Genomic DNA, 26,379 nt, shown 5'->3' on the forward strand with positions numbered 1-26,379 from the left:
ACGCCGTTCCTAGGCATCAATGCAGTGAAGATTGTCAAAACCGCGTCGTTCTTGCAAGATTTGTTATATTTAAATTTCAGTCAATGTTAAAGCCTTCAGGACACAGAAAAATCATACACAAGCTTTAAAAGAACGTACATGAAGTGACCTTTCTAAAAGCTTCTGGGACTTAGTCATTAGCTTCATAGGTGCATGTTCCGGAACATTGGATGTTCTATATGAATAAAAGCGCTCTCCGTACTGAAATAAGTCCGTTAGATTCTGTGAAAATGCTAAGAAATATAGGCTAACTAAGTGCAATATTGTTATTTGTCAGTGACTGATGCTTCGCTACGCAATGTAGTAATCCTACAAACCGAATAATGTAGCTAGCACAGGGAGGAGGGAGAAAACATTCGCTTTTATAGACGCAGTAACGGAGGGGCAATGTTTATGCGATGTCGTCAATCATACGACCAACCCGCTGCCTGAGAGATCGATCCGCCGGATACGATTCTCTCAGTAAACAGAACAGAACGGCTTTGCTGGCCAAAGAGTACGCAGTCAGTGGCAGTACTTATGCTCGCCGCGAGGCTACTTCATGTGTAGCAGGAGTGTAGTGTAGTTGTACCAGTCTACAGTTCGTATCCGTGGTCAGCCGTATCCAGCGCCGATATTAGTCAGTCATCGTCTGCAGCACAGTCATTTCTGCCATCAAGTCTTTGTAGCCCAGTGCCAAGTTAGTCTTTAGATTCACTGGATTCGACATTCAAGATTACGAGAGATTAATTGGTCATTGCAAGACTTGTGACTTGAAAATTATGTTATTCTGCAGAAGCTTAGTCTAGTCGCGTCTTCTATAACTGTCAATCAACAGATCATGGACTATAACAATGTTAAGTAACAAATACTTTCTTATTTTGTACTCCTGATAATTAATTGTGTTTTCCTGTTGTAGCTACCAAGCTGTCTTGGCACTGTGGAACCCACGTTTCCACCACCTTGGCTACCTCATATTTTCTACCTCATGTTGCTGGACTCGGTTATGGTGGAAAATCAAGAGCCATCAGTTTATATAGTGTTAAAAGCATCAGCACAACAAAGGTTGCCTATCCCTGGCACTTTACCACACATAGTGGGGGTTGAATAAAAACGCGGAAAAAGTGCAGGAAACCCACATAATTCAACATAAATGTAGATCCTAGCCAAGCCAGCAGGTTGTGCGACTGCATTTGACCACGAAAGGCACCTGTGCAGTGCTTTCAATACTTAAAAATGTCCGTCGTGGCATAATAGTGTTCTGTTTAGTTGTGATTGCATCGTATCGGAGCTAAGTGAATTTGAAAATGGGCGAATTTTTGATGCATATATGGTGAGTGCTTCCGTAACGAAGCTAGCATAAGTGTTTGGTGTTTCACAAGGCGCCATAAAAAAAATTTATAACGGGTACAGGGAAATCGGAATATCGTCCGGTAAACCACAACGCGGCCAAAAGTGTGTGTTCAGTGATCGTAACAGACCGCCACTGAAGAGAATTGAGCCGAAATAAGAGGACGACTGAGGCAAAGGTACTGCAGAACTAAGTTATGCACTCGCGGACCCTATGAGCACCACAACAATTCGTATAGAGCTGCAGAATCAGGGAACTGCTGGGTGAGTTGTAACTTGAAACCCATTCATCAATGATGGAAATGCACGTAACAGGAGAACTTGGTATAAAAGCCATGAAACGTGCACTAATGAGCAATGGAAGAAAGTCTCTTCGTTGGATGAGTCTTGTTTCATACAGTTAAAAATTATGGCCTAGCCTACGTCTGTCTCACGACGTCCCAAGTCTACAATACTGATTGCTTGCTGCCAAGAGTGAAACAGGACGTGGCTATGTTCCGAGATGACGGCCCCTGTTCACAAAGCTCGAATCGTCCAAGAATTGTTTTTTCAACACGAGGACGAACTGTCGTGTGCCACTGGCCATCGAAGTCATCAGACCTCAATATTAGTCTGCCTTGGACAGAAGGGTGATTGACCTTTGTCCATTTCCATCATAGCAACCTTAACTTCCCACTCCTTGCAGGAATCATGGCACAAGACTTCACTGAAAACCATACAGGATCTATAATTATCAATTCCGTGACCACTGGAAGCAGGTTTGAATGCCAATGGTATTCCTGCATCGTATTACGCTTCATAATATACCGTGCTTGTGGTGTTATCCCAGTTATGCCCACCACTTGTATTTGGAAAGATTAGATGTGGCCGGTCGTTGTGACCGTGTGGTTCTAAGCGCTTCAGTCCGGAACCGCACTGCTGCTATGGTCGCAGGTTAGCGTCCTGTCTCGGGCATGGATGTGTGTGTGTTGTCCTTAGGTTAGTTAGGATTAAACAGTTCTAAGTCTAGGGGACTGATGACCTCAGATCTTAAGTCCCATAGTGCATAGTGCCATTTGAAACATTTGTTTTATTAGATGTGTCAGGCCTTTGTTAATGAGTCCCAAAGAACGCCAGAGGAAATTTTTAAATGTATGTAACAAATTGTCGCTCAATCCATCAAAGTGACCAGAACCTACTTCGCAAATTTCTCCGCTCATCTTAGACGATCGGTGTTAGATGTATCGCGTCGGTTTTCGTATACTATTAGGTTGGTGCATAAATTCGTAGCGTTTTCCTTTTTGATGTTCTCATTCCGGTTGCTATGGGTTTATTTACCGATTGTCATTTTTATTTTTGGTTCATTGTTGCTATTTAAGGGGGGATGTAATGGATTTTCGTCCAAAAAATCGATTTTTCAAACAGATTATTTTCTTGATCTACACAGTTTAATCTATGTTGTGTGGGAATTTTATTCTGATGGCAGCTTTAGAAACGCCTTTTAATTGTTAAACTGATTAACTCTGCACGGGAGGTCACTTACATCTTTCCCGACATTTGCGAATCTGCTTCCTTCAGCGGAATTTTTGTCAGTGCCTATTTTCTTTCGATATCTTTGCTGACATCTATATTTCTGGCCGACATCTATATATTTGCCTGAAAACTTTCTTGCATGTGGTTTATTTACGTTTTGACAACACTAACACATATTAGTAGGTAGAATATGGAATTCGCAAACCTTTACGTGGAAGTCAAGATTTATGCGTAAAGGGTGGTGGAGAAACTGTGTTTAGGGAATGGAGGTTTCATGGAAATGGGCTTACCAAGAAAAAATAGGAAGCAGCTCGAAATGAAGAACATAAACTCTCAGCTTCAGCATCGAAACTTGGGACAGGAGAACTGTACAGGTGAGTGAATGATGTTTGTATGGATTCCACTGGGTTCAGATTTGTTGAATTAGAGCTTCTCTGCCGGGCTATAAAGTTTTCATGTTCATGTTTTACCTGTAAAACTACGTACTGTATGATTGTTGTTGAAGAAAGAGGAATGGGAATAGCTTGTAATTTTTAGTTAATTTGTAGTTCGTGTGGCTATGAATTTTCATTTTCCTCCTCCAAGAAAACTGACACTGGTACCTACGAAAGCAATTTTAGGTTAGCATACGCACTGAGATGCCTTGGACAGGGCAGGAAAGGAGGTCATTTATTGTGTGGTTTTCAGAACACGTCTCCACATTGTGAAGGTATGAAAAAATAAATAAAGCAATGTCTTATGTGTACACCAAAGTATCTATTAAGGAAGGAGTGGAGAAATTGGTGGAAATAAACCAAAAAGAAGTAGATCATGGGGTTGATATTCATGACACTGAATTTCCTACAAATGTTACTGACCTGTGTGTGTCTGTAGATGAGACATGGATGAAAAGATCACACGTCTCTGTATGGAGCTGTATCTGCTATTGGCATTGGCTCAGGTAAAATCTTAGATATAGAAATTATGTCTAAATACCGCCACCAGTGTGCAACGAGGAAAATGGCCAACAATGAAGAGAGTGAGAAATTGCGGCACGAATAGCACGCAGTAGCATGCTTAGAAACATGTTGGCCACATCTAAAAGAGGCTTGCTGCGTGGCCAATTTTTTTCCACAAACTACCCACCGACCAAACACCTATACACAATCTGTGTCCGAAAGACGATTGTCATTAGGGCAACGAAGCCGACATTCAGGTTTCTTGCAAACCTTGATTTATTGCGGAAGTGTCTTTACGGATAGACGCATAATGAAAATGGAAGCCTCAATAATTTTATTTGGATGACATGCTCGAAAAGGACATTCTGTGCACTTGAAGTACTGAAAATAGGTGTCTATGATGCAGTTTTATGTTACAATAACGGAAACAATGGCAGAATTAAAATGCTGAAGAGAGTTGGTATAGATCCTGGTTGTTTTATAACAGAAGCATCTTACCCTATCGACGAGAGCAGGGTCAAGAAAGCCAACAGATCAGTGCCTTACGTGCAAATACAAGCCAGGCAGATTCGAAGAGGAGAGAAGAGAAACCTGGAGGATGAAGAATATCAGAATGAACGATTTTCAAATTAGGTACGCTTATTACATGTAGATGTATGAGAATAAATCCTTTAAACCCCATTTTCTCTGTTTCTATTTTTTTCGTTATTAGAAGCCTTTTGTAAAAATTATATGCGCTAATGCTACGAAATTTGCAGGAACTGTTTTCAACATGCTGCCTTGAAACTAAAAAATACGAGATCCTGCAATTATACTTTGATATTTGGGCGATTGTATGTAGAAAAAAAGTTAATTTTCGATGAGCAAAATTAAAAACTGTGTTAGTGGTACTGTTTGTACCATAAATTAATAACTGTAGTTCAGTGGTCATATAAACTTCTCAAGACACTACAATAAAATTTTCAGATTAATTGCATGATTAAAATTTGAGTCCTGGCTTTTTATATAAAACACAATAAAAGAACTAAAAATTTTAATTTCTTAACAAAATATTATTCCTGCATATTTTATTATATTTTTCCGTTGAAACAAAGCTCTTTTGCTTTACACATCACATGCAAAATTTTAAATTTACACATTAATAAATATGACTGTAGTGATTATTTAAATAAATGTTTACATTTTCCATTACATCCCTCCTTAAGTTTACAAGTTGTAATTTTGTCATGTGGACAGAGTGAGTGGAGCCGCGAAGCCTACAAAATGGAGTGCCGAGTGGTGAAAGAGATAATGTCACTGAACACAGCAAGGTAAGAAAATCTTTTTTTCGTTTTAAGAAGGTTCGCTTTGTCACTAGTGACTCTCCACTTTCAGGAAGACCTTCGGGGTTTGATTAAGATCGTTTAAACGCATTAATCCACAATTTTCTCCTTCACTGCACTCTAGAACTGGCAGATGTGATCATCTGTGATCCTTGCGTCATCGTACGACACTTTCATGGAATGGGGAAGGTTAAAAATCAAGTGTGCTCTAAGCTAAAATCTAAAATATCTCCGCTTGGCCATACATGAATCTTTGCTTGCTCGTCGTCAATTGACTCATAAATAAAACCGACCATTCCTATGCTGTTTAGTAACAGGTGACGAGAAATTGTGTCTTTATGTTCTTTTCCGTCCTCTTTTGGAATAATGCTGTGCAGTGTGGGATCCTTACCAGATAGGACTGACGGAGTACATCGAAAAACTCCAAAGAAGGGTGGCACGTATTGTATTATCGCGAAAAATGGGAGAGAGTGTCTCTGAAATGATACAGAATTTGGACTGGACGTCAATAAAAGAAAGGCGGTTTTCCTTGCGATGGAATCTTCTCACGAAATTTCTATCACGAAATTTCTCCTCCGAATGCCAAAATATTTTGTTGACAGCGAACTATATACGGAGAAAAGATCACCATGATAAAATGAGGGAAATCAGAGCTCGTACGGAAAGATGTAGGTGTTCGTTCTGTCCGAGCTCTAAACGAGATTGGAATAAAGAAAACTGTGAAGGTGGTTTGATGAAGCATCTGCCACCCACTTAAATGTGATTTGCAGCGTATTGACCTAGATGTAGATTTAGAACATAATGAAAAGGAATGACTGGCTGAGAGCAAATAACGCAGCAGCTCCCCATACAAAAACCTGCAAGCATCCACAAAAGATAATGTTATGTGTGTGCTGGAAGAGCTACGTTGTGGTGTTGTACGAATTGATTCCCCGAGGTATAACTATCGTGGTTGACGTTTATTGTGAACAGCTGAGACACTTTACTGGTGCAGTCCAAGAACTGCGAACAGCAAAGACTGCGTGAAACTATTCTACGGTATGATAACGACCGCCAGTAATCTGCCAGATTGATAAAGACGTTATACACGAGTTGGACTGGAAAGTAATTTCGTACCCACTTTATGCATCTCATCTTGTATCCTCAGATTTTTATCTTTTACACTCCCTGTCAAAGAACCTCCAAGAAACTTCCTTTCTGGAGGTGAATGCGCTCAGATATGACTGGACGAGTTCCTCGCCTCAAAAGCATGTGGTTTCTACAGTCGCGGAATCGACAAGTTACCGTAGCGTTGGAAGACTGTTCTAAATAGTGAAGGAGAATACAACATTGATGACTGAAGTCTCTGTTATGTGTATCAGTTGTGCTTATTAAAATTACGGCAAAACGCAACCTAGTTATAGGGTGACGCACGAAATGTGTTACCAGTTGTTTCTTTCACAATTTACGAAGCAGATTATATATCCCACTCGGATATCTACAGCAGTACCAGCAGAGCTTGGAAAAACTAATGAGTTACGAAATAACCTCTAATTTACTATACTGTTGCTAGGAGACTAGTAAGGAGCAATGGCTGACAATGGAAGACACACAGCAACGATCGGCAATTGTGTTACTTTTTCATGAAACGAAAAGCCTTCTCGTGACGCAGAGGCGTTTTCCGCAACAGTTTAACACACGATGGGTCCTTTGCAAGAAGACCATCGACAGGCTGTACGATACATTTGTACTAGAATTAACAGTATGGGAAGCGAAGCGACCTCGGCCTAAGCCTGTTTGTTCGCTGGAGAATATTGAAGCGGTACGAGTTGCTGCACAGAGAAGTCCCGGGAAATCGAGTAGAATGGCAGCAGTGCAACTGGGAATATCCAGACGCTCCGTTCAACGTATTCTTAAAACTGACTTCCATATGTACCTATACAAGATGACCTGTGCACAGAAGCTCACTGAAAAACACAACAGCAGAGAGTACTGTTTGCTCAGTGGGCGGAGGATAGGGAAGAAAGTCTCAACAACGCTTGGTTTTCAGACGAGGCGCATTTTCTTTTAGACGGTGTGGTTAACAAAAAAAAAGTACGCTTTCCAGCCACTGAAAACGAACAAGTGCTTCATGAACGACAACATTATGCTCCGATAATTACAGCGTGGGCAGCAATTTCCAGTCACGGACTTATTGGGCCCTTTTTCTTTGAAAAAACTGTATACAGCGAGCGTTATTAGAGCATGCTTCGCAATAGCTTCATTCCACAGCTTCTTGCTACTGCCTGGCCCAACACGCAGTGGTTCATGCAAGATGGAGCAGGGCCACATACGGCAAACACTGTGTTGGAGTTTTTACACGAGCATTTCGACATGCGGATCAGGTTTCAAGGTCGCTTCAATGACGGACAAAACTGGCCCCCCAATAGTCCAGACCTCAATCCATGTGACTTTTTCCTTTGGGGGTACCTAAAGGAAAAATTTTTTGCGAAACGTCCAGGTGATTTAATGGAGCTCAGAGGACTTATTCTTCAAGGTTGCAGTAAAATTACGGAAGACATGAGCCGTAGGCTTATTACTAACTTCAGTTTTCGTTTGAAGGAAGTTAGGAAACGAAATTTTGGACATTTTGAGCATGTGCTGAGTTAGAACAAATCTCCATGGACGGCTCTTCATTGTAGTATATCTTACTTTCAGATTGTATTGATAATAAAGTTTATATCCAAAAACAAAATAGTAACACATTTCGTGCGCCACCTTGTATGCTGTAACCCAGTAACTTCGTGATTAGCGTATTTGCAACCAAGGCTGGAGGGCGATGCAATCGTAATTTACGTTAAGCAGCACTTTGCGTGTCGTGTCCCAGCTCCTTTCTGCACCAGCCCCATCGGAGACGAGACGTGGAGTGCTTCACGATGAGAGACTCGTCCAGTGTAAATACAACTTTTACGTGTAGGTACCTGCCGACTGGAGATAGTGAGCGGGTGCGGGCGGAGGATCCAGAGGACGCCTTCACTGCAGGGCGGCCTGGTGAGCGAGCCGCTGTAGGAGAGGTAAGACTGCTCCATGGGCGGTGACAGCCAGTCCAGCGGGAAGGGCATGAGCTGCGTGCAGCAGCCGGGTCGCCTCACCTGGTGCAGCGCCTGCACCACCGGGTCCAGGTACGGGTTGTCCTCCATCACCGCCTATACACCACAAGGCACGGCTCTGGTTCCACTTGTTGCTGGAGTATAATAAAGGCTTAGATTCTGGTGCTATTTCCTTATAACAATGGCATCCTCAGGATGGACCATACACGTTTGCGCACATAAGAAAAGTGATATCCTCATCCGCAATTCCATTACCCGCATCAGCAAATTTCTTATCCGGCTCCGCATCAGGAGGTATTAAAGTTTTGTGAAGCCACATAAACCACCACTGCTCTGAGAAAAGGCCTATACCTGCCCGAATTTTCGTCTGCTGAAGTCTCTAATAGGACGTGATGCGGATTAATGGTGAACGTCCTTCAACGACAGTAATGTTGTACCTCATGAAAACTTTTTTTTTCATATGATAGTGGCACGAAACGTATTTATTTCTTATTTGCCGGCCGGGGTGTCCGAGCGGTTCTAGGTGCTACAGTCTGGAACCGCAATACCGCTGTGGTCGCAGGTTCGAATCCTGCATCGGGCATGGATGTGTGTGATATCCTTAGGTTAGTTAGGTTTAAGTAGTTCTAAGTTCTAGGGGACTGATGACCTCAGAAGTTAAATCCCATAGTGCTCAGAGTCATTTGAACCAGCCATTTATTATTTACGTCGAAAACAATCTGATGAGAAGAAATTTCGTATTTGATTTCAAGCATTTTGCGCATGGGTCTCGCAATTTAGAGAACCGTATTTTAATACAACGTTTACTACTATTTTCTTGATACAGACAGCAGATAATAACATACTGTCGCATCTACCGAAGCAGAGTTTGCGAATATTTCCCTGGAACATATTCGCAGGCAATAAGAAGTCAAATGAAGTCGTGGTACTAGTTGTCCTATTTTGCAAACTGTTAAATGTTAGTAGCAAAGTTGGTTTATCATACACTAAAGAGCCAAAGAAACTGGTACATTTGCCTAATATCGTGTAGGGCCCCCGCTAGCAGGCAGAAGTGCCGCAGTACGACGTGGCATGGTCACGACTAATGTCTGAAGCAGTGTTGGTGGGAACTGACACCTTGAGTCCTGCAGGGCAGTCCATAAATCCGTTAAGAGTACGAGGGGGTGGAAATCTCTTGCGAACAGCACATTGCAAGACATCCCAGTTATGCTCAATAATGTTCATGTCTGGCACACTGCTGGCCAGAGGAAGTGTTTAAACTCAGAAGAGTGTTTCTAGAGCCACTCTGTAGCAATTCTCTAAGTGTGGGATGTCGCATTGTCCTGCTGGAACTGCCCAAGTCCGTCAGAATGTATAATGGACATGAATGGATGCAGGTGTTGAGACAGGATGGTTAAGTACGTGTTACATATCAAAGTCGTATATACACTTGTAAGGGGTCCCATATTACTCCAGCTGCACACGCCCCACACCATTACAGAGCCTCCAGCCGCTTGAACAGTCCCCTGCTGACATGCAGGGTTCATGGATTTGTGAGGATGTCTCCATACCCGTACACGTCCATCCACTCGGTACAGTTTGAAACGAGACTCGTCCGACCAGGCAACATGTTTCCAATCAACATAGCAACGTCAAGGCTGATGGGCCCAGGCGAGGCGTAAAACTTTGTGTTGTGCGGTCTTCAAGGGTACACTATTACCGTATCTATGATGTTTCGTTGAATAGTTCGCACGCTGACTCTTGTTGATGGCCCAGCTTACAAATCTGCAGCAATTTGCAGAACGCTTGAACTCTATCACACTGAACTATTCTCTTCGGTCGTCGGTGGTCGCATTTTTGCAGGATCTTTTTCCAGCCGCAGCGATGTCAGAGATTTGATGTTTTACCTGATTCCTGATATTCACGGTTTACTCGATAAATGGACCTACAGCAAAAGTCTCCACTTTATCGCTACATCAGAGATGCTATGTGCCATCGTTCGTGCGCCGACTATAACACCACGTTCAAACTTACTTAATTGTTGATAAACCACCGCCGTTGCAGCAGTAATCGATCTAACAACTGCCCCAGATACTTATTGTCTTATATAGACGTTGCCGACTGCCGCACCGTATTCTGCCTGTTTATATATCTCTGTATTTGAATAGGCATGCCTATAACAGTTTCTTTGTCATTTCAGTGTACCTACATCAAATACGATAGTACTAAATTGTGTGGACCTTTTACTCTTTTCATTGTCGCAAGTACCGTATCGTACAATTTTCAGTATACTGATAAAAACTTTGACAGATACACAGCTTTCGTACCGAACATTATTTTTGGGGTATGTGATTAACAAACAGCAGTGAGATTAGGCAAAGAAAATTGCAAAAATTCGTAACGCTACTTATTACGTTGTACTGGATTTCCAAAATTTGCAAAACTGAATTCCGTTACGGCAAATGTAACATGGATTAGATTTAAGGCAGGTACATGGAGGATGGAAATAGAATGCGTATTTAAAAACCAGGATCAAAAACATGTAGCCATATTTTGTCCCAGCGCATGTTAACAACAAATAAAGTCCTTGTTCAGTTCACCTGAAGATGGCTGGCAGTTGTCCAGCCGAAATATCGTGCAATGAAGTTTACGACGACCGGCTGCAAGCCCGAAATCTTTTTTAACAGTAAATAAAGCATTTTCCAGTGCGCTACACAGTCCGACTTTCGAAGTGGCACTCCACAATCAGAAACAATAAAAATAGCTGTTGGAAACTCCAATGAAATGTCTTTCAGCAATTCATGCTTCTTTAGAAAAGTAGACGTCTGGTGATAAACAATCAAATGGGCAGGGATACCGCTGAGCACTGTGGCTTGTTATGAACAATCAAAATGTGCCGGCACGGTGGAGCCTTGCAATCTGCCTCATGTGCCTCACGTGATCGCCAGAGGAAACAGGTTTCCGCTTTATCTGCACCGAGCCAATATCTCAAGAATCCTCATAGCGTTCTAGTTTTCAGCCAACATTACAGTAGACGTGTTAAGCCGATTGATGTAATTTCGTTCACCGGCCGCACGTAACGCAGTTTTACCAAAAGTGTATAATAAACTTGGTGTTGTCCTATAATTTTTAAGTACAGAGAAACGATTGTGGAGACCCGCAAATAACCCACAGATTCCTGCAAACGCGCACGCTTTTATCCGTAAGGCAGCAGTTATGGTGGAAATCCGCGAACATGGTCACTGCCGATGGTCATCTTAAAAGTCGATTGGATTCATGACTCCCTTGGAGACCGAAGACACCATGCTTAACTGATGTAATCGACAGATATGGAGCTAACTTCTCGGGAACGTGGAATGTTGCAGGGACGTTATTGTTCACAATATGTATCAACGATTTAGTCAGTAACGTTGGATTCTCAGTAAGACTCCTTGCGGAAGATGCTGTTGGCTGTAGGAAGAGAGCAGTGCGAAAAAACTGTAGCGAACTGCAGGAAGACCTGCAGAAGATCATTTATTGGTGTAAGGAGTGGCCGGCCGCGGTGGTCTCGCGGTTCTAGGCGCGCAGTCCGGAACCGTGAGACTGCCACGGTCGCAGGTTCGAATCCTGCCTCGGGCATGGATGTGTGTGATGTCCTTAGGTTAGTTAGGTTTAAGTAGTTCTAAGTTCTAGGGGACTAATGACCACAGCAGTTGAGTCCCATAGTGCTCAGAACCATTTGAACCATTTTGTAAGGAGTGGAACATGATCCTAAACGTAAATAAATGTAGCGCATAGCCGGTAGCGCATAAATAGGCCAAGAAATCCACAACTCTTCGTTTACACTTTTGGTGACGGGTCACAGGCAACATCAGCTACTGTAAAAACATAGGGGTAACCATTCGCGGCGACTAAAACTGGAATGACAGTTTGAAACAGATACGAGGAAAATCTCGTAACACATAGAGATCCATTGCGAGAATTTAAGGTGAACTAACCGATTGGTCCCACAAAACTAAAATGACTATAGTGCCTAACAAGTCGACATACTTATTACTGAAAGGGCAATTGGCCACGAATCCAACAGTGAGGATCGAGGGCTCACCAGTAATTCGGCGTCGCGAGGCCAGGTGTCTGGGAGTGGTAATTGATGAAAGATGGAGTTTTGCTAAGCACATCGAAACGGCAATCCAAAGATCATTAGAAGCTCAGAACAACCTCATCATCACAAGACACAGAAGATATCACCTTCCACCAGAACTCATAAAGTTATACCATAACACCATTCTTGCATTCATCGTGGGTTACGGTTCCGGAGTCTGGGCACACAGGATCACGAGGGTCGTACTTGATATGGCCGTGATGAGGGCGCAGCGCAACGTGCTTCTACGCTCCATCGGAGCATACAGAACATCTCCGGGAGGGCCACTACTGATACTCGTGGGGATGTGCCCCTGGATATTAAAATTCGGGAGCAGGCGGCATGGTATTGAGTAAGAAGGGGAGAAATAGAAAAAAACTGAGAGCATTTGGGAGGTGCTATGGCAGGAACTCTGGGACAGAGAGGAAACAGGCAGAAGGACTTCAACGAACGTCTCCACCTCTCGCATTTCCTGCCAAGTACGGGACTGCTGCACTTCCTCACAGGTCATGGACCATACCCGGCATATCTTCGCCGGTTCGGGAAAAGGGCTACCCCCTCGTGTGACTGCGGAGCCGAACCGGATACTCCGGCTCACATGATCTAGGAGTGTCCTATCTTAGATCACGTAGCCAGCGACCTAAGAAACCAGCTACCAAACAATGACACCTATCACTTAATTAGAAACCTGACCACATTTGATATCATAAAATGCCTTGCCAGCGAGGTATAGGCAGAAGCCCTGAGAGAATAACGTAGGGAATTCACATGAACAATTAATCACGACCCGATTCAATGCGACCTATCCCATTCCGCCAGGGCGTGGACTGGCCAATCGCCGTGATGGTAGGAACCGCCACGTCCTAGAACAGGGGGAAGGTGCGCAAACACCCCAACGTGACAACTACACACCGATAGTGACCAAGTAGATAGATAATTCTCAGTAGGAAATAGATTAGGATATCACCAAACAGAACCTGCAGTGATTTTGTAAAGGCCAGCCCGGTGCCAGGGGCACGCCCACTGGGAATAGCTCGGTGGGCACGGCCAAAAAAGTAGGTTTATAAAATAACTGGCAACCCTGTAAGGCTGCAGGAAGTAGCTTCTAGAATAGTTAGATTAGAGGAGAGATTAGTTCTTACCCATTGAACAACTAGCTCTTCACTTCCTGTAGCATGAAAGGAGATTAAAACCAGAATTAGGAAATGCTGCTAAATATCATTGAACTGTATTGTACATGTTAAGACCCACTAATGTATAGGGTGATGGGTTTTTATGTATGATATTATTGGATTAAATAAAAATAAAAAACAAACTGAATCACGATAGAAGTGGCTTACAAAACTCTTATTCAACCGAGTCCAGAGTTCATCGGTCTGAGGCTTCCTTTCGTCACTGGGCCGTTTAGTTTCGTGGAAAGTGCGTTACGGAAATGCTCAACAATCTTTAGTAGTGGACGCTACAAGTGTGATGATGTGCATCACAGAGAAGTTTACTACTGAAATTCTTAGAACTTATGCTCCAAGAGGAGTCAGGAAATAATTTAATAATTTCCATGTTCATCTAGCTACATGATTTGATGAAAAGATGAGATATATTAGAGCTCACACGAGGTTGTATCGACAGAGGTGATTCTTGAGTATCATTCGTGAATGCAACGCAGAGGTGGCGAAAAGATAAAAAACACCAGAAGTTCCCTCCCTTACACACCATAAGGTGGTTTGTAGAGTATAGATCTGGATGTAGATTTGGATTGACGTGTAGATATAGAAGTAAAGGCCACGGCAAGCTTTAGCACACACAGAGTAAAGTAGTGAACAAAAAGCAGTATCACAAACGAATAAAACATTATCTGAGGCCAAGAGACTGGATGTTGGTCTGTTGGAGACAGCATGTAGGGCCGATTGTCTGAAAAGCAATTATTTTCTCCCTAAAATCTGCGGGTAATTTTACATACACTGAGGTGAAAAAAACTCATGGGGTATTTCCTAATATCATGTCTGGCTTCCTTTTGCCGGGCGTAGTGCGATGAGTCATGGACTCAACTTCTAGAGTGGTAATTCCCCTGCTGAAATACTAAGCCACGCTTTCTCTATAGACGCCCGTAATTGCGAAAGTGTTTCCGTTGCAGGATTTTCTACTGATCTCTCGATTATGCCCCATATTTGTACAATGGGACTCATGTCGGACGAGCTGAGTGGTCAAATGATCCGCTCGAACTGTCTAGAATGTTCGGACATGCCGCACTGTCATGCATAAAAATTGCATCGTTGTTTTGGAACATGAAGTCCATGAATGGCTGTCCGAAAGAACAGTCTCCACGAAGTCACATAATTAATGATGATTCTTCAGCCTCACCACCCACATGTAACTTTGCTTTATCAATCGCTCTTCAATGACAGATAGATCAAAAAGCGTCTGGGACTGTAAGAGTCTTAAGTGAAATTACGGAACAAAATAACACATCTACCATAGACCAATGGATAATAATGTATTCATACAATTCATCGTTTTTAGCGGTAGCAGACATGTGTCATGTACCTCACTCAGTGTCACAAAAATGGAATACCATTTTTTAACTAGAAAAATACCTATGATCATGTTTTGTGTAAGTGGTGCATTCATGTTCCTTATTTTTCTGTTGTACGTCCCTCTTCGTAGCTGAGTGTTCGGAGTATCTGACTGTCATTGGGAAGGTCCAGATTAAATTCTCCGTAGTGCTTTCTGCTCGTCGTGAGAACTGGAACAGGATGCTCTCATACTCATGACGCTAGATGGGTAACTGTTTGAGTGAGAAGTTGTGACTCCAAACTCTGGGGAGCTGACAGCGGCTGCTAGAGCATTCTGCTTACTCCGTTTCACATTCGAGTATTGCCTTTGGCGTAGGGTGATTGAGCAGCCTCTCGGAACAGAATGACGTGTCAGGGTAGTAAGGCAGAGCTAGCATCTCCTTTGTTCGTGATTTATTGGGTTAACGATTTTCCTATTTTTGTTATGATTGCACCTACATGATTTTTTAATTAATTTACTTCTTGTCGTTTTGCGTTCATGCCGCCGTATTATCATTTTAATCTGAGCGTTAGATTGTTTGCGAACAAGTTGCAACTTGTCATGTATATCACCAGTCTTCAAAAATTGTGTACCCTAACCTTCGTATTTCATCGTTTAAACTACTTCTTCTTTGTGCACAAATCTGATCTTCAACTACTAATAAGAGGGTGAAGTTCAGATGTCCGGGCAAAGAAGAAATAGTTTAAGCAATGAAATACGAAGATTAGGGTACATAATTTTTGAAGACTGGCGATACACATGGCAAGTCACAGCAGCTTGTTTGCAAACAAACTCAGCTCAGATGAAAGTGACGACACGGATGAATGACCGCAAAACGACAAAAAGATTCGTCTGTCTGAAAGGACACATGATCACACAAACGCTCAAGATGGGCTCCGGATGTTGTGTGATGATGTTGGTGTTTGTAAGGATACTTGCTTTGGTACAGCCGTGCTGGCCCGCTACTGTTTTATGTGCTTGGCCGTGCACGAACACCACCTCGGCTTGTTCCCGACATGAATACCGGACCATTCTGATCCTTGCAGTACGCTGCGTCACTCACACATCCTGCGACGCCCATGGAATGCAATACATGGTCAGCGGAGTTTTCACTTGTCAGCATCAGCTACCCTGACAATTACGAAATTCCAGACACATGATCATAGGAACTTTTTTCCTTCCTGTCCAGTCAGGGATCCGTCCTTGAAGTGTGTCGATTTTATTAATGTTCACCGTCTATACTAATACGAACGAAAATGAGACACCGAAGATCAATTAGCAATAATGATGATAACAACACAGCGTCAACGATAACATGGGGCCACTTTTGACATCGAATAACCGCTTGATACCAATGACACATCTAAATTTTCTTTAAGACAGTAAACTGTGTCTGCATGGCAAATGATATGAAAGTAAATATATACGTTTCCTTTCACATTCTTTTCCTTTTGATATACAACGTTCTTGGCTAATTTTTCCTTTTGATGTACAACGATCTTGGGTAATTTTTTCTTATACTGTAGATAGTTCTTCGCTAATCTCCCATATTAAAAGAAAATTGAAAGACATGTCAGATCATGTAAATTGAATTGATTTACATTTAGTGTTATGAACAACGTTTCCATCATCATACTCCTCAAGTCACCATGCGGTGAATGGCGGGGGGGTCTCCTATACCCTTATTGGCAATTTCCTGTCCTGTTCCAATAGCAATGAGAGTGATTGAAACGCTACTGTTCATATGCTTCCTTCGCTCTTATCTTGATTTTGCAGTCTTTACGCCGATATATATGTTGGCAGCGGGTTAAACGTCCTGTAGTCAGCCGCAAATCCCTGTTCTCTAAACTTTCTATTTGTTTCTAGTTCATCTGTATTTTTTTATAATTTTTTGCTTTAAAATTTTCGAATATTGGTACTACATTTTCTGTATATGTAATGTAAAGTGTACTATACTGGAGACTGAAGTTCTTTGCATTGTATGTCAGTAAGGTATGTAAAATACTATGTAAATTGTTTATTAGGTTCATTAATTTTCTGATGATACTTGTATTTAAAAATATTTGCATGTATAAAATACTCACGTAGATGTAAAAATGACAACTGTAAGAAATGATCACGCTTAGGAACAATGTAAGAAATAGGTGTTATGTAATAGCCTTAGTGCTTTTGTTTAAAACGAAAGCGGCTCTGATGAGTGGAAAAGGTGGCAGCGTCGAATGGGCGCGCTACCCGTTGCAAGCACGGGAGGTAAGCTACACAGTCTGTAGGAACCAGTGTTTGAGGCAACACCTTTGTGGAGCAGGAGAAACTTTGCCCGCAAATTTGCACAAAAAAGCCTCGGAAGAAGACTACAAAGTGCTTACGACATAGCTGCGAGTTGTTGGGCTACTGTATGTAAAACTGAACGACGCCCTGAGGAGAAACTAAGCCCATACTGCAATATACTTGGAGGCCGTAGTATGGGAGTGTAGCCACTATTGTTCACCACACCCAAGCCTACAGCTTTTAGATGAGATTTATTTGTATTTTACTTTTTACATCGTGAAGTAATAAATTAAACTGTGTTTTAATAATAATTCTTGAAATTTGAAGAATCTGGTTCACACTGTTATTTCATCCTAATCATACATCTGTGAAGGGTTCATTCCTGGTGTTTGATTAACCCGAGTATCCTGATTCACCATTTAAATTGTTTTTGTGGAAATAATGAGAAAGTTTTCTTAACTATTGCAAAGTGTTTTAGTAAAACTTAAATTACGTAAAATTCAGTCAGAGTGATCGAAGTTATTAAAATCAATTAAAAGAATATACAGACTTAGTTCGGAGAGTAATACCTTTTGAAAGTAAAATTCAGTAGGAAAGAGAATTTATTGAAGTGAAAGGTTCAGCATAAAAAGTGTCTGCTTTAGTATCTAAGTATTTTAGCATTTAAGCTTGTTGATTACAAAACGTGCTTTTCGAAACGTTCCCGCTGGCCAAATTTATTTAGCTTCCTTGAATTTATCTACTGGGCTTTTGTCTTTTAGAAACATACTGTATAAGGGTGTAGTCCAACATTCTTTAAGTGGAGTAACATTTATTTGAAAAACCAATTAAACAGTTCAAGAAAGTAGGTGAAATTCATACTTCTGCTTTTAAAATGTTTCTCCGTTTACATATTTAAACCACTAAATAAACCAGGAATAGAGTTGTCCTAGATTCAGTATAATAATATTCATACTACATTTCTTTCTAACCGTTGGGTAAGACCTTAGGAAAAGAAGTGAAAAGTGTAATTTATTTATCCATTAGACACAACACACTGTCAAATCCTGTAAAATGGGTAGCTCTATTCATTAGCTTTTCTTGTTAACAGGACTATCCTCCCTTAGTGTACTTAACTTGTAAATTAAACTAAATTTTAGTAAGAGGGCTATGCAAGTGGCAACATAGAGACAAGATAAAAGTTATTCATGTAAATGCATACTAAATTACAATAGTAGTGGCAGGGTTACATCCAGAGATTCTAATTTGTGTTCAAGGAGCATTACCTGTTGATCGAACCTATTAGCGACAAATAAAGTAGGTCGATTCTGAGTTGCTTCGATTTGTTCGTTTAATTCGACGTGGTGGCGATCCCAAACACTCCATCATAGCTCAAGAATGTGTCGCACAAGTCTTCTGTACGCTGTTTTCCTTATAAGTGAGTTACACTTACCTAGAAATTTCCCATGAAACGGAACCATCCACCGTCCCTACTAACGTCCTTACACGACAGTTCCATTTCACGTCGTTTTTTGCATCCTTACACCTAGATATTTTTAAGCGCTGTTGGGTGTGGCCGGCACTTGGATGATTGACCATCCAGCCGCCATGCGCTGTTGCCATTTTTCGGAGTGCACTCAGCCTCGTGATGCCAATTGACTAGCTACTCAACCGAATAGTAGCGGCTCCGGTCAAGAATAGCATCATAACGACCGGGAGAGAGGTGTGCTGACCCCACGCCCCTACTATCCGCATCCTCTTCGGAGGATGACACGGCGGTCGGATGGTCCCGGTAGGCCACTCGTGGCCTGAAGACGGAGTGTCATACCACACGTAGAGTTTTAATCTACGTGATTGTTTATTGACATACACGTACATTCATCCGCACTTATAGCAAGAGAGCATTTATCATACAAAATAGAAAATATATCCCAGTCATTACGATCCATTTCGTCTCCTTTCTATACTGGACTTCGACACAACAACAAATTCTTATAAATTCATACGGAATAATGTGCCATGTTCACATCAGAGATGATTTTTTTATTGTTATTGCAGGGCGTGACACGGACAGCAATGCAGAAAACTATTCCGCTTTTAAATGCATCCCACACAGTTTCTGCTGATTTAGGGTTACAAACCACACGAATTGGCGGTATAGGGTAATTGTATAAAACAAGTTATCCTGAGCATTCAGTACTTGAAGCTCGTGTGACACATAATGAGCCGGCCGGAGTGGCCGTCCGGTTCTAGGCGCTACAGTCTGGAAGCGCGAGACCGCTACGGTCGCAGTTTTGAATCCTGCCTCGGGCATGGATGTGTGTGATGTCCTTAGGTTAGTTAGGTTTAAGTAGTTCTAAGTTATAGGGGACTGATGACCTCAGACGTTAAGTGCCATAGTGCTCAGAGCCATTTTTGAACACATAATGACCTCTGATAACTGCTGCACTCTTGTGATTTCTGTACGTAACAAACACGGTAATTGCTAGCTATATTCAGCAGGCAGAAAGTAAAAAAGTTAGATAGCAGATATTAAAGTTGACCTTTTCTATGAATGTGTTGTTACCACCTGTAATTCATTTCATATAGACGGAGTTGTTTCCTAAAGGTACCATATTGAGATACAGAATGTGATTTCGCCAGTGCGTAATAGCAAACTGTGCGTAATTGTGCAATGGAAGAGCACAGGAGGGAAAGTTGTACAAGTTTGTTTTACAGAGCAGCCAGAAAAACTAAGAAGAAAACCAGAATTAATGTGGAAATACCAGAGTCATCGGATGTAGCAGACGTTACCAGTATTTTTTATGATGACGAAGACGACCGTAAGACAATTTACTGATGTTTCGGAACCACTGTCTATATTACGTAACTCAAGAATGTAATGAGGTACGCTACATCCCTGTAGGTGTAGGTAAAGACAAGAATTTGCGCTACAGTTATCTTGCATTCTGTGACAGGAATCGTACTCTGTGCACTGCAGAATAGACCGTAAGACTGTGTTCGTGATGAGTACTTATCCAAGAAATAAGTATTATAAAATTTGTTGGAATGTAATAATGAAAGCGATTACATACTCCATGTTAATACCGAAATATGTTTCAGTTCAGTAATTTCGTAACAGAAATGGTAGATAATTTAAATGGCTATAATTTTCACTCATCAATGCTTAACATAACCTCCCCTGTCAAGGGCACAGTTCCCCAACCGCAATGTGTAATTACGGAAGTGGTTGGGGAATTGCGTGCTATCGCTGTTAAATTTCAGTGTATTGTCTTCTATTTGTAAACTGATTTTGTGTAGTAAAAGTAGTATTAGATACACTTGTTCTTAAATTACATTTCTTAAATAATTCCAAACAATAACTTTTGCTTAAGTGCGTACTGTTCCCACACCTTACCGTGACTGTTATTTCGTTATCTCCAAATACTCCATTTGGAATCATCTAGGGCCTTTATCATTTTGAAGATGCGACATGCTGAATTAGACGCGTTGCTAGCCAAAGCACAGATTTAGAAATTGAGTACACACAGAAAAGTGGATTAGTGACCACACAAGTATTTAAGAATCAGAGGCTGCAAATGTTAAAAGGTATACTAAAAAACTGAAGACTATTTATTTGCTTAACAAATACGACATGGAGGAGACTGCAGATTACCACAGAAATCATCGATAAATATCCTTCCTGGGAGTTTCAAATGTAGAGTGTTATGGCTGTAATTGAAGAACATCGTGCAAACAATTTTACATAAATATATGTCGATTTAGATGTGGGATAGAAAGATCTACATCTACATCTACATCCATACTCCGCAAGCCACCTGACGGCGTGTGGCGGAGGGTACCTCTATCGGTTCTCCCTTCCATTCCAGTCTCGTATTGTTGGTGGAAAGAAGGATTGCCGGTATGTTTCTGTGTGGGCGCTAATCTCTCTCATTTTATCCTCATGGTCTCTTCGCGAGATATACGTAGGAGGGAGCAATATACTGCTTGACTCTTCGGTGAAGGTATGTTCTCGAAACTTCAACAAAAGCCCGTACCGAGCTAATGAGCGTCTCTCCTGGAGAGTCTTCCACTGGAGTTTATCTATCATCTCTGTAACGCTTTCGCGATTACTAAATGAACCTGTAACGAAGCGCGTTGCTCTCCGTTGTATATTCTTTATCTCTTCTATCAACCCTATCTGGTACGGATCCCACACTGCCGAGCAGTATTCAAGCAGTGGGCGAATAAGCGTACTGTAACCTACCTCCTTTGTTTTCGGATTGCATTTCCTTAGGATTCTTCCAATGAACCTCAGTCTGGCATCTGCTTTACCAACGATCAACTTTATATGATCATTCCTTTTTAAATCACTCCTAATGCGTACTCCCAGATAATTTATGGCATTAACTGCTTCCAGTTGCTGACCTGCTATTTTGTAGCTAAATGATAAGGGATCTACCTTTCTATGTATTCGCAGCACATTACACTCTTCTACACTGAGATTCAATTGCCATTCCCTGCACTGTGCGTTAATTCGCTGCAGATCCTCCTGCATTTCAGTAAAATTTTCCATTGTTACAACCTCTCGCTGTACCACAGCATCATCCGCAAAAAGCCTCAATGAACTTCCGATGTCATCCACAAGGTCATTTATGTATATTGTGAATAGCAACGGTCCTACGACACTCCCCTAAGTCACACCTGAAATCACTGTTACTTGGGAAGACTTCTCTCCATTGAGAATGACATGCTGCGTTCTGTTATCTAGGAACTCTTCAATCCAATCACACAATTGATCTGATAGTCCATATGCTCTTACTTTGTTCATTAAACGACTGTGGGAAACCGTATCGAAAGCCTTGCGGAAGTCAAGAAACACGGCATCTATCTGTGAACCCGTGTCTATGGCCCTCTGAGTCTCGTGGACGAATAGCGCGAGCTGGGTTTCACACGACCGTCTTTTTCGAAAACCATGCTGATTCCTATAGAGTAGATTTCTAGTCTACAGAAAAAGTCATTATACTCGTACATAATACGTGTTCCGACATTCTACAACTGATCAACGATAGAGATATAGGTCTTTAGTTCTGCACTTCTGTTCGACGTCCCTTCTTGAAAACGGGGATGACCTGTGCCCCTTTTCCAATCCATTCGAACACTACGCACTTCTAGAGACCTACGGTACACCACTGCAAGAACGGGGGCAAGTTCCTTCGCGTACTCTGTGTAAAATCGAACTGGTATTCCATCAGGTCTAGCAGCCTTTCCTCTTTTGAGTGATTTTAATTGTTTCTCTATCTCTCTATCGTCTATTTCAATATCTACCATTTTGCGATCTGTGCGACAATCTAGAGAAGGAACTACAGTGCAGTCTTCCGCTGTAAAACAGCTTTGGAGAAAGACATTTAGTATTTCGGTCTTTAGTCTGTCATCCTCTGTTTCAGTACCATTTTGGTCACAGAGTGTCTGGACATTTGGTTTTGATCCACCTACCGCTATGGCATAAGACCCAAATTTCTTAGGATTTTCTGCCAAGTCAGTACATAGAACTTTACTTTCGAATTCATTGAACGCCTCTAGCAAAGCCCTCCTCACACTACATTTCGCTTCGCGCAATTTTGGTTTGTCTGAAAGGCTTTGACTATGTTTATGTTTGCTGTGAAGTCCCCTTTGCTTCCGCAGCAGTTTTCTAACTCGGTTGTTGTACCATGGTGGCTCGTTTCCATCTCTTACGATCTTGCTTTTCACATACTAATCTAACGCATATTGTACGATGGTTCTGAACTTAGTCCACTGATCCTCAACACTATCTGTACTTGAGACAAAATTTTTGTGTTGAGACGTCAGGTACTCTGTAATCAGCTTTTTGTCACTTTTGCTAAACAGAAATATCTTCCTACCTTTTTCAATATTTCTGAAATCATCAATGCAGTAACCGCTTAATGATCGCTGATTCCCTGTTCTGCGTTAACTGTTTCAAATAGTTCGGGTCTGTTTGTAAAAAAAAAAATGGCTCTGAGCACTATGGGACTTAACATCTATGGTCATCAGTCACCTAGAACTTAGATCTACTTAAACGTAACTAACCTAAGGACAGCACACAACACTCAGCCATCACGAGGCAGAGAAAATCCCTGACACCACCGGGAATCGAAACCGGGAACCCGGGCGTGGGAAGCGAGAACGCTACCGCACTACCACGAGATGCGGGCGTCTGTTTGTCACCAGAAGGTCTAATATGTTGCCGCCACGAGTCGGTCCTCTGTTTAACTACTCAAGGTAGTTTTCAGATAGAGCACTTAAAAAAATGTCACTGGATTCTTTGTCCCTGCCACCCGTTATGAACGTTTGAGTCTCCCAGTCTATATCCGGCAAATTAAAATCTCCACCCAGAACCACAACATGGTGAGGAAATCTACTCGAAATATTTTTCAAATTATCCTTCAGATGCTCAGCCACAACAGCTGCTGAGCCAGGGGGCCTATAGAGACATCAAATTACTATGTCTGAGTCTGCTTTAACCGTGAGCTTCACGCAAATTTTTTCACATTTCGGATCTCCGCCAATTTTCTTCGATACTATTGTACGTCTTATCGCTATAAACACGCCTCCACCTTCACTGTCCAGCCTGTCTCTGCGGTATACATTCCAATCAGAGTTTAAGATTTCATTAATGTTTACGTCTGGTTTCAGCCAACTTTCTGTCCCTAGTACTATATGGGCATTGTGACCGTTTATTGATGAGAGCAGTTCTGGGGCCTTTCTAAAGACGCTCCTGCAGTTTGCTATTAGCACATTAATATTGTTATTCCCTATTGAATTTTTCCTACTCCTACCTTGCCGCGTCTCAGGAGGTGTCTTGACGGGCCTAGGGAGGGAATTCTCTAACCTAAAAAACTTACATGTGCACTCCACACGTACTCCGCTACACTTGTAGCCACTTCCGGCGTGTAGTGCACAACTGACCTATTCAGGGGGACCCTACATTTCTCCACCTGATAGCGGAGGTCGAGAAATTTGCACCCCAGATCTCCGCAGAATCTCTGAGCCTCTGGTTTAAGCCTTCTACTCGGCTCCAAACCAGAGGACCGCGATCGGTTCTTGGAACGATACTACAAGTAGTTAGCTCAGATTCCACCCCGCGAGCGAGGCTTTCCGCCTTCACCAATTCCTCCAACCGCCTGTACGAACTGAGGATGACCTCTGAACGCAGACGGCAGGAGTTATTGGTGCCGACATTAGCAACAATTTGCAGTCGGGTGCACCGAGTGCTCTCTATCGCCGTCGGCAGGGCCTCCTCCACATCTCGGATGAAACCCCCCGGCAAGAAGAGTGAACACTGGCCTTCTTCCCCGACATTTCCGCTATTTCCTTAAGGTGCTCCACCAGCCGCCTGCCGTTGGAGCTCCCAATAAGTAATAAACCCCTCCCTCCGTGTGCCTGCTCGGACCTTGCTGAAGGATTGGCCACATGTCCACTCACAGGCAGAGCGGGCGATGCCACACGGCCAGCTTCTACATTGCCCCTCCGCCGCGATCGTCGCTGAATCCGCCACTCCCATTGGGGAGAGGGTGGCGCAACCGCGCCCGGTACCCGCGAAGATGTCTCGACAGCAGAGACAGTGGGTGAGGCATATAACACCTGGGGTGTACCATGCGACGCACCAGACTCCCCACTGCCGCTACACTCCGATACAGCAGCTGGAAGACGGCTGACCGCGGCCATCAACACGTTCAGCTGTTCGCGAACAGTGGCCAGCTCCTCCTGTGTCCGTACACTGCAGTCACACATCCTATCCATCCTAAGAAATCAATTTACTGTAGAGAGTTAATCAAATTTTAACTAGACTGCTAATTCACTAAAGCCGGCTGGTAGTTGACTAAACTGTAGTTACTAGACACTTCTTGTATAAAACAATGAAAATAGCACTACCTGTCTCTGGACCTTATTCAAAACAAACACTAGCACTACTGGCACTATGGCTGACTAAAGGGACTCTCTCTGACTGTATTCTAAACAAACACGAAATCTATGGAACACTATTACTAGCACTCGACAATTAAAGCTTCCTAAAAGCAAAAATACACCGAAGAAGAAGTAAGAAAAATACGCTTAATACTTAAATTAAGGAAGCTCGCTGCACAGCAGACGTGAAGCAGACGGCAGTTACAACGACACCATAGTTCAACAGCCTTGTCGTCAACTTGCTGCGAAGTAGAGTTTCATCACAGATTTAAACGAGCCCAAACATGGTTGGCGCACAGAATCTGAACGAAGCCAAAATGAACAGTGGGAGAAAGGTACGATACTTCTAAAGTAAGGTACTGTATCCTGAACCGAAGAGATCTTCTAAGACGTTTGGATCAAAGGTACGAGGGATGTTTAGCAGCTAATGCAACACATGTTTCCCTGAAAGCAGATTGTATTTATTCAGGATTTTAGTACACCTTATTATTCCTTACTCTTCAGGTCACAAAACCCTAATCATCATAATAATCTCCGTTAAGTGCGACTGTCTTACGCCACATTACTCGGAGTGCTTGTATGCCCGTATGGTACCAATCACCAGGTCGAAGTTGGAGCCAACGTCTTGTTGCACCAATAACCTCCCCATTATCCACGTACTGCTTCTTGCATTGTGCCAAACGTATAGAAGTAAGAAGGTGCAAGGTCAGGGCTGTAGGGTTGATGAGCAACAACAGTCCAATGAAGTTTTGTGAGCTCTTCTCTCGTGCACAGACTTGCGTAAGCCCTTACGATGTCATGGAGAAAGAGAAGCTCATTGTCATTTTTGTGACGACGACCACATCGCGGGAGTCACAGTTGTCTGTTGTCGGCCGGTATGCCGGAGATGTGACAGGTTTGTGTGGCTTTGTTGAAATGACGACACACTCCTCGCCCAACTTACCGTGCTTTTGTTGATTGCAGGGTCTCAGTAGACATTCAGCAAGTACCTATGAATATCTGCGATGCTTCAGTTTTTCGCCAAAAGAAACTCAAAGACAGCCATTTGCTTAGAACGCATCTCAGTTACAGATGACATTTTCAAAGCTATGTTTAACGCAGTTACATATCGGAACTCCATGAAACTACAAGGGCTGAAGCGGGAATATCCCATGACGTCTCAACAAATTCTACGTTTTCAACCGAAATTGGCCAAGAAAGAAAAAGCGTTGCAGTACTTACTGAACACTCATAGTAAATCAGTAAACCGATGAAGATATTTTATACAGTCATTCAAAGATTATAGTCCGCAGCTCATTGTCTCTCGGACGCGTTTTCACTTCCCGAGC

General features: G+C 42.4%; 1 protein-coding gene across 1 annotated transcript in view; it reads right to left on the bottom strand.

Annotated features, from left to right (window-relative positions):
- The window catches only part of LOC126278881 (putative carbonic anhydrase 3), an 82,582-nt gene that overhangs the window by 17,600 nt on the left and 38,603 nt on the right, over window positions 1-26,379 (bottom strand). Inside the window, exon 3 of the mRNA XM_049979156.1 lies at window positions 8,080-8,304. Within this exon, the coding sequence (XP_049835113.1) occupies window positions 8,080-8,304 (225 nt within the window). The remainder of the gene's footprint in view (window positions 1-8,079; window positions 8,305-26,379) is intronic.

This window comes from Schistocerca gregaria, chromosome 6 (assembly GCF_023897955.1).
Source record: "Schistocerca gregaria isolate iqSchGreg1 chromosome 6, iqSchGreg1.2, whole genome shotgun sequence".
NCBI lineage: Eukaryota > Metazoa > Arthropoda > Insecta > Orthoptera > Acrididae > Schistocerca > Schistocerca gregaria.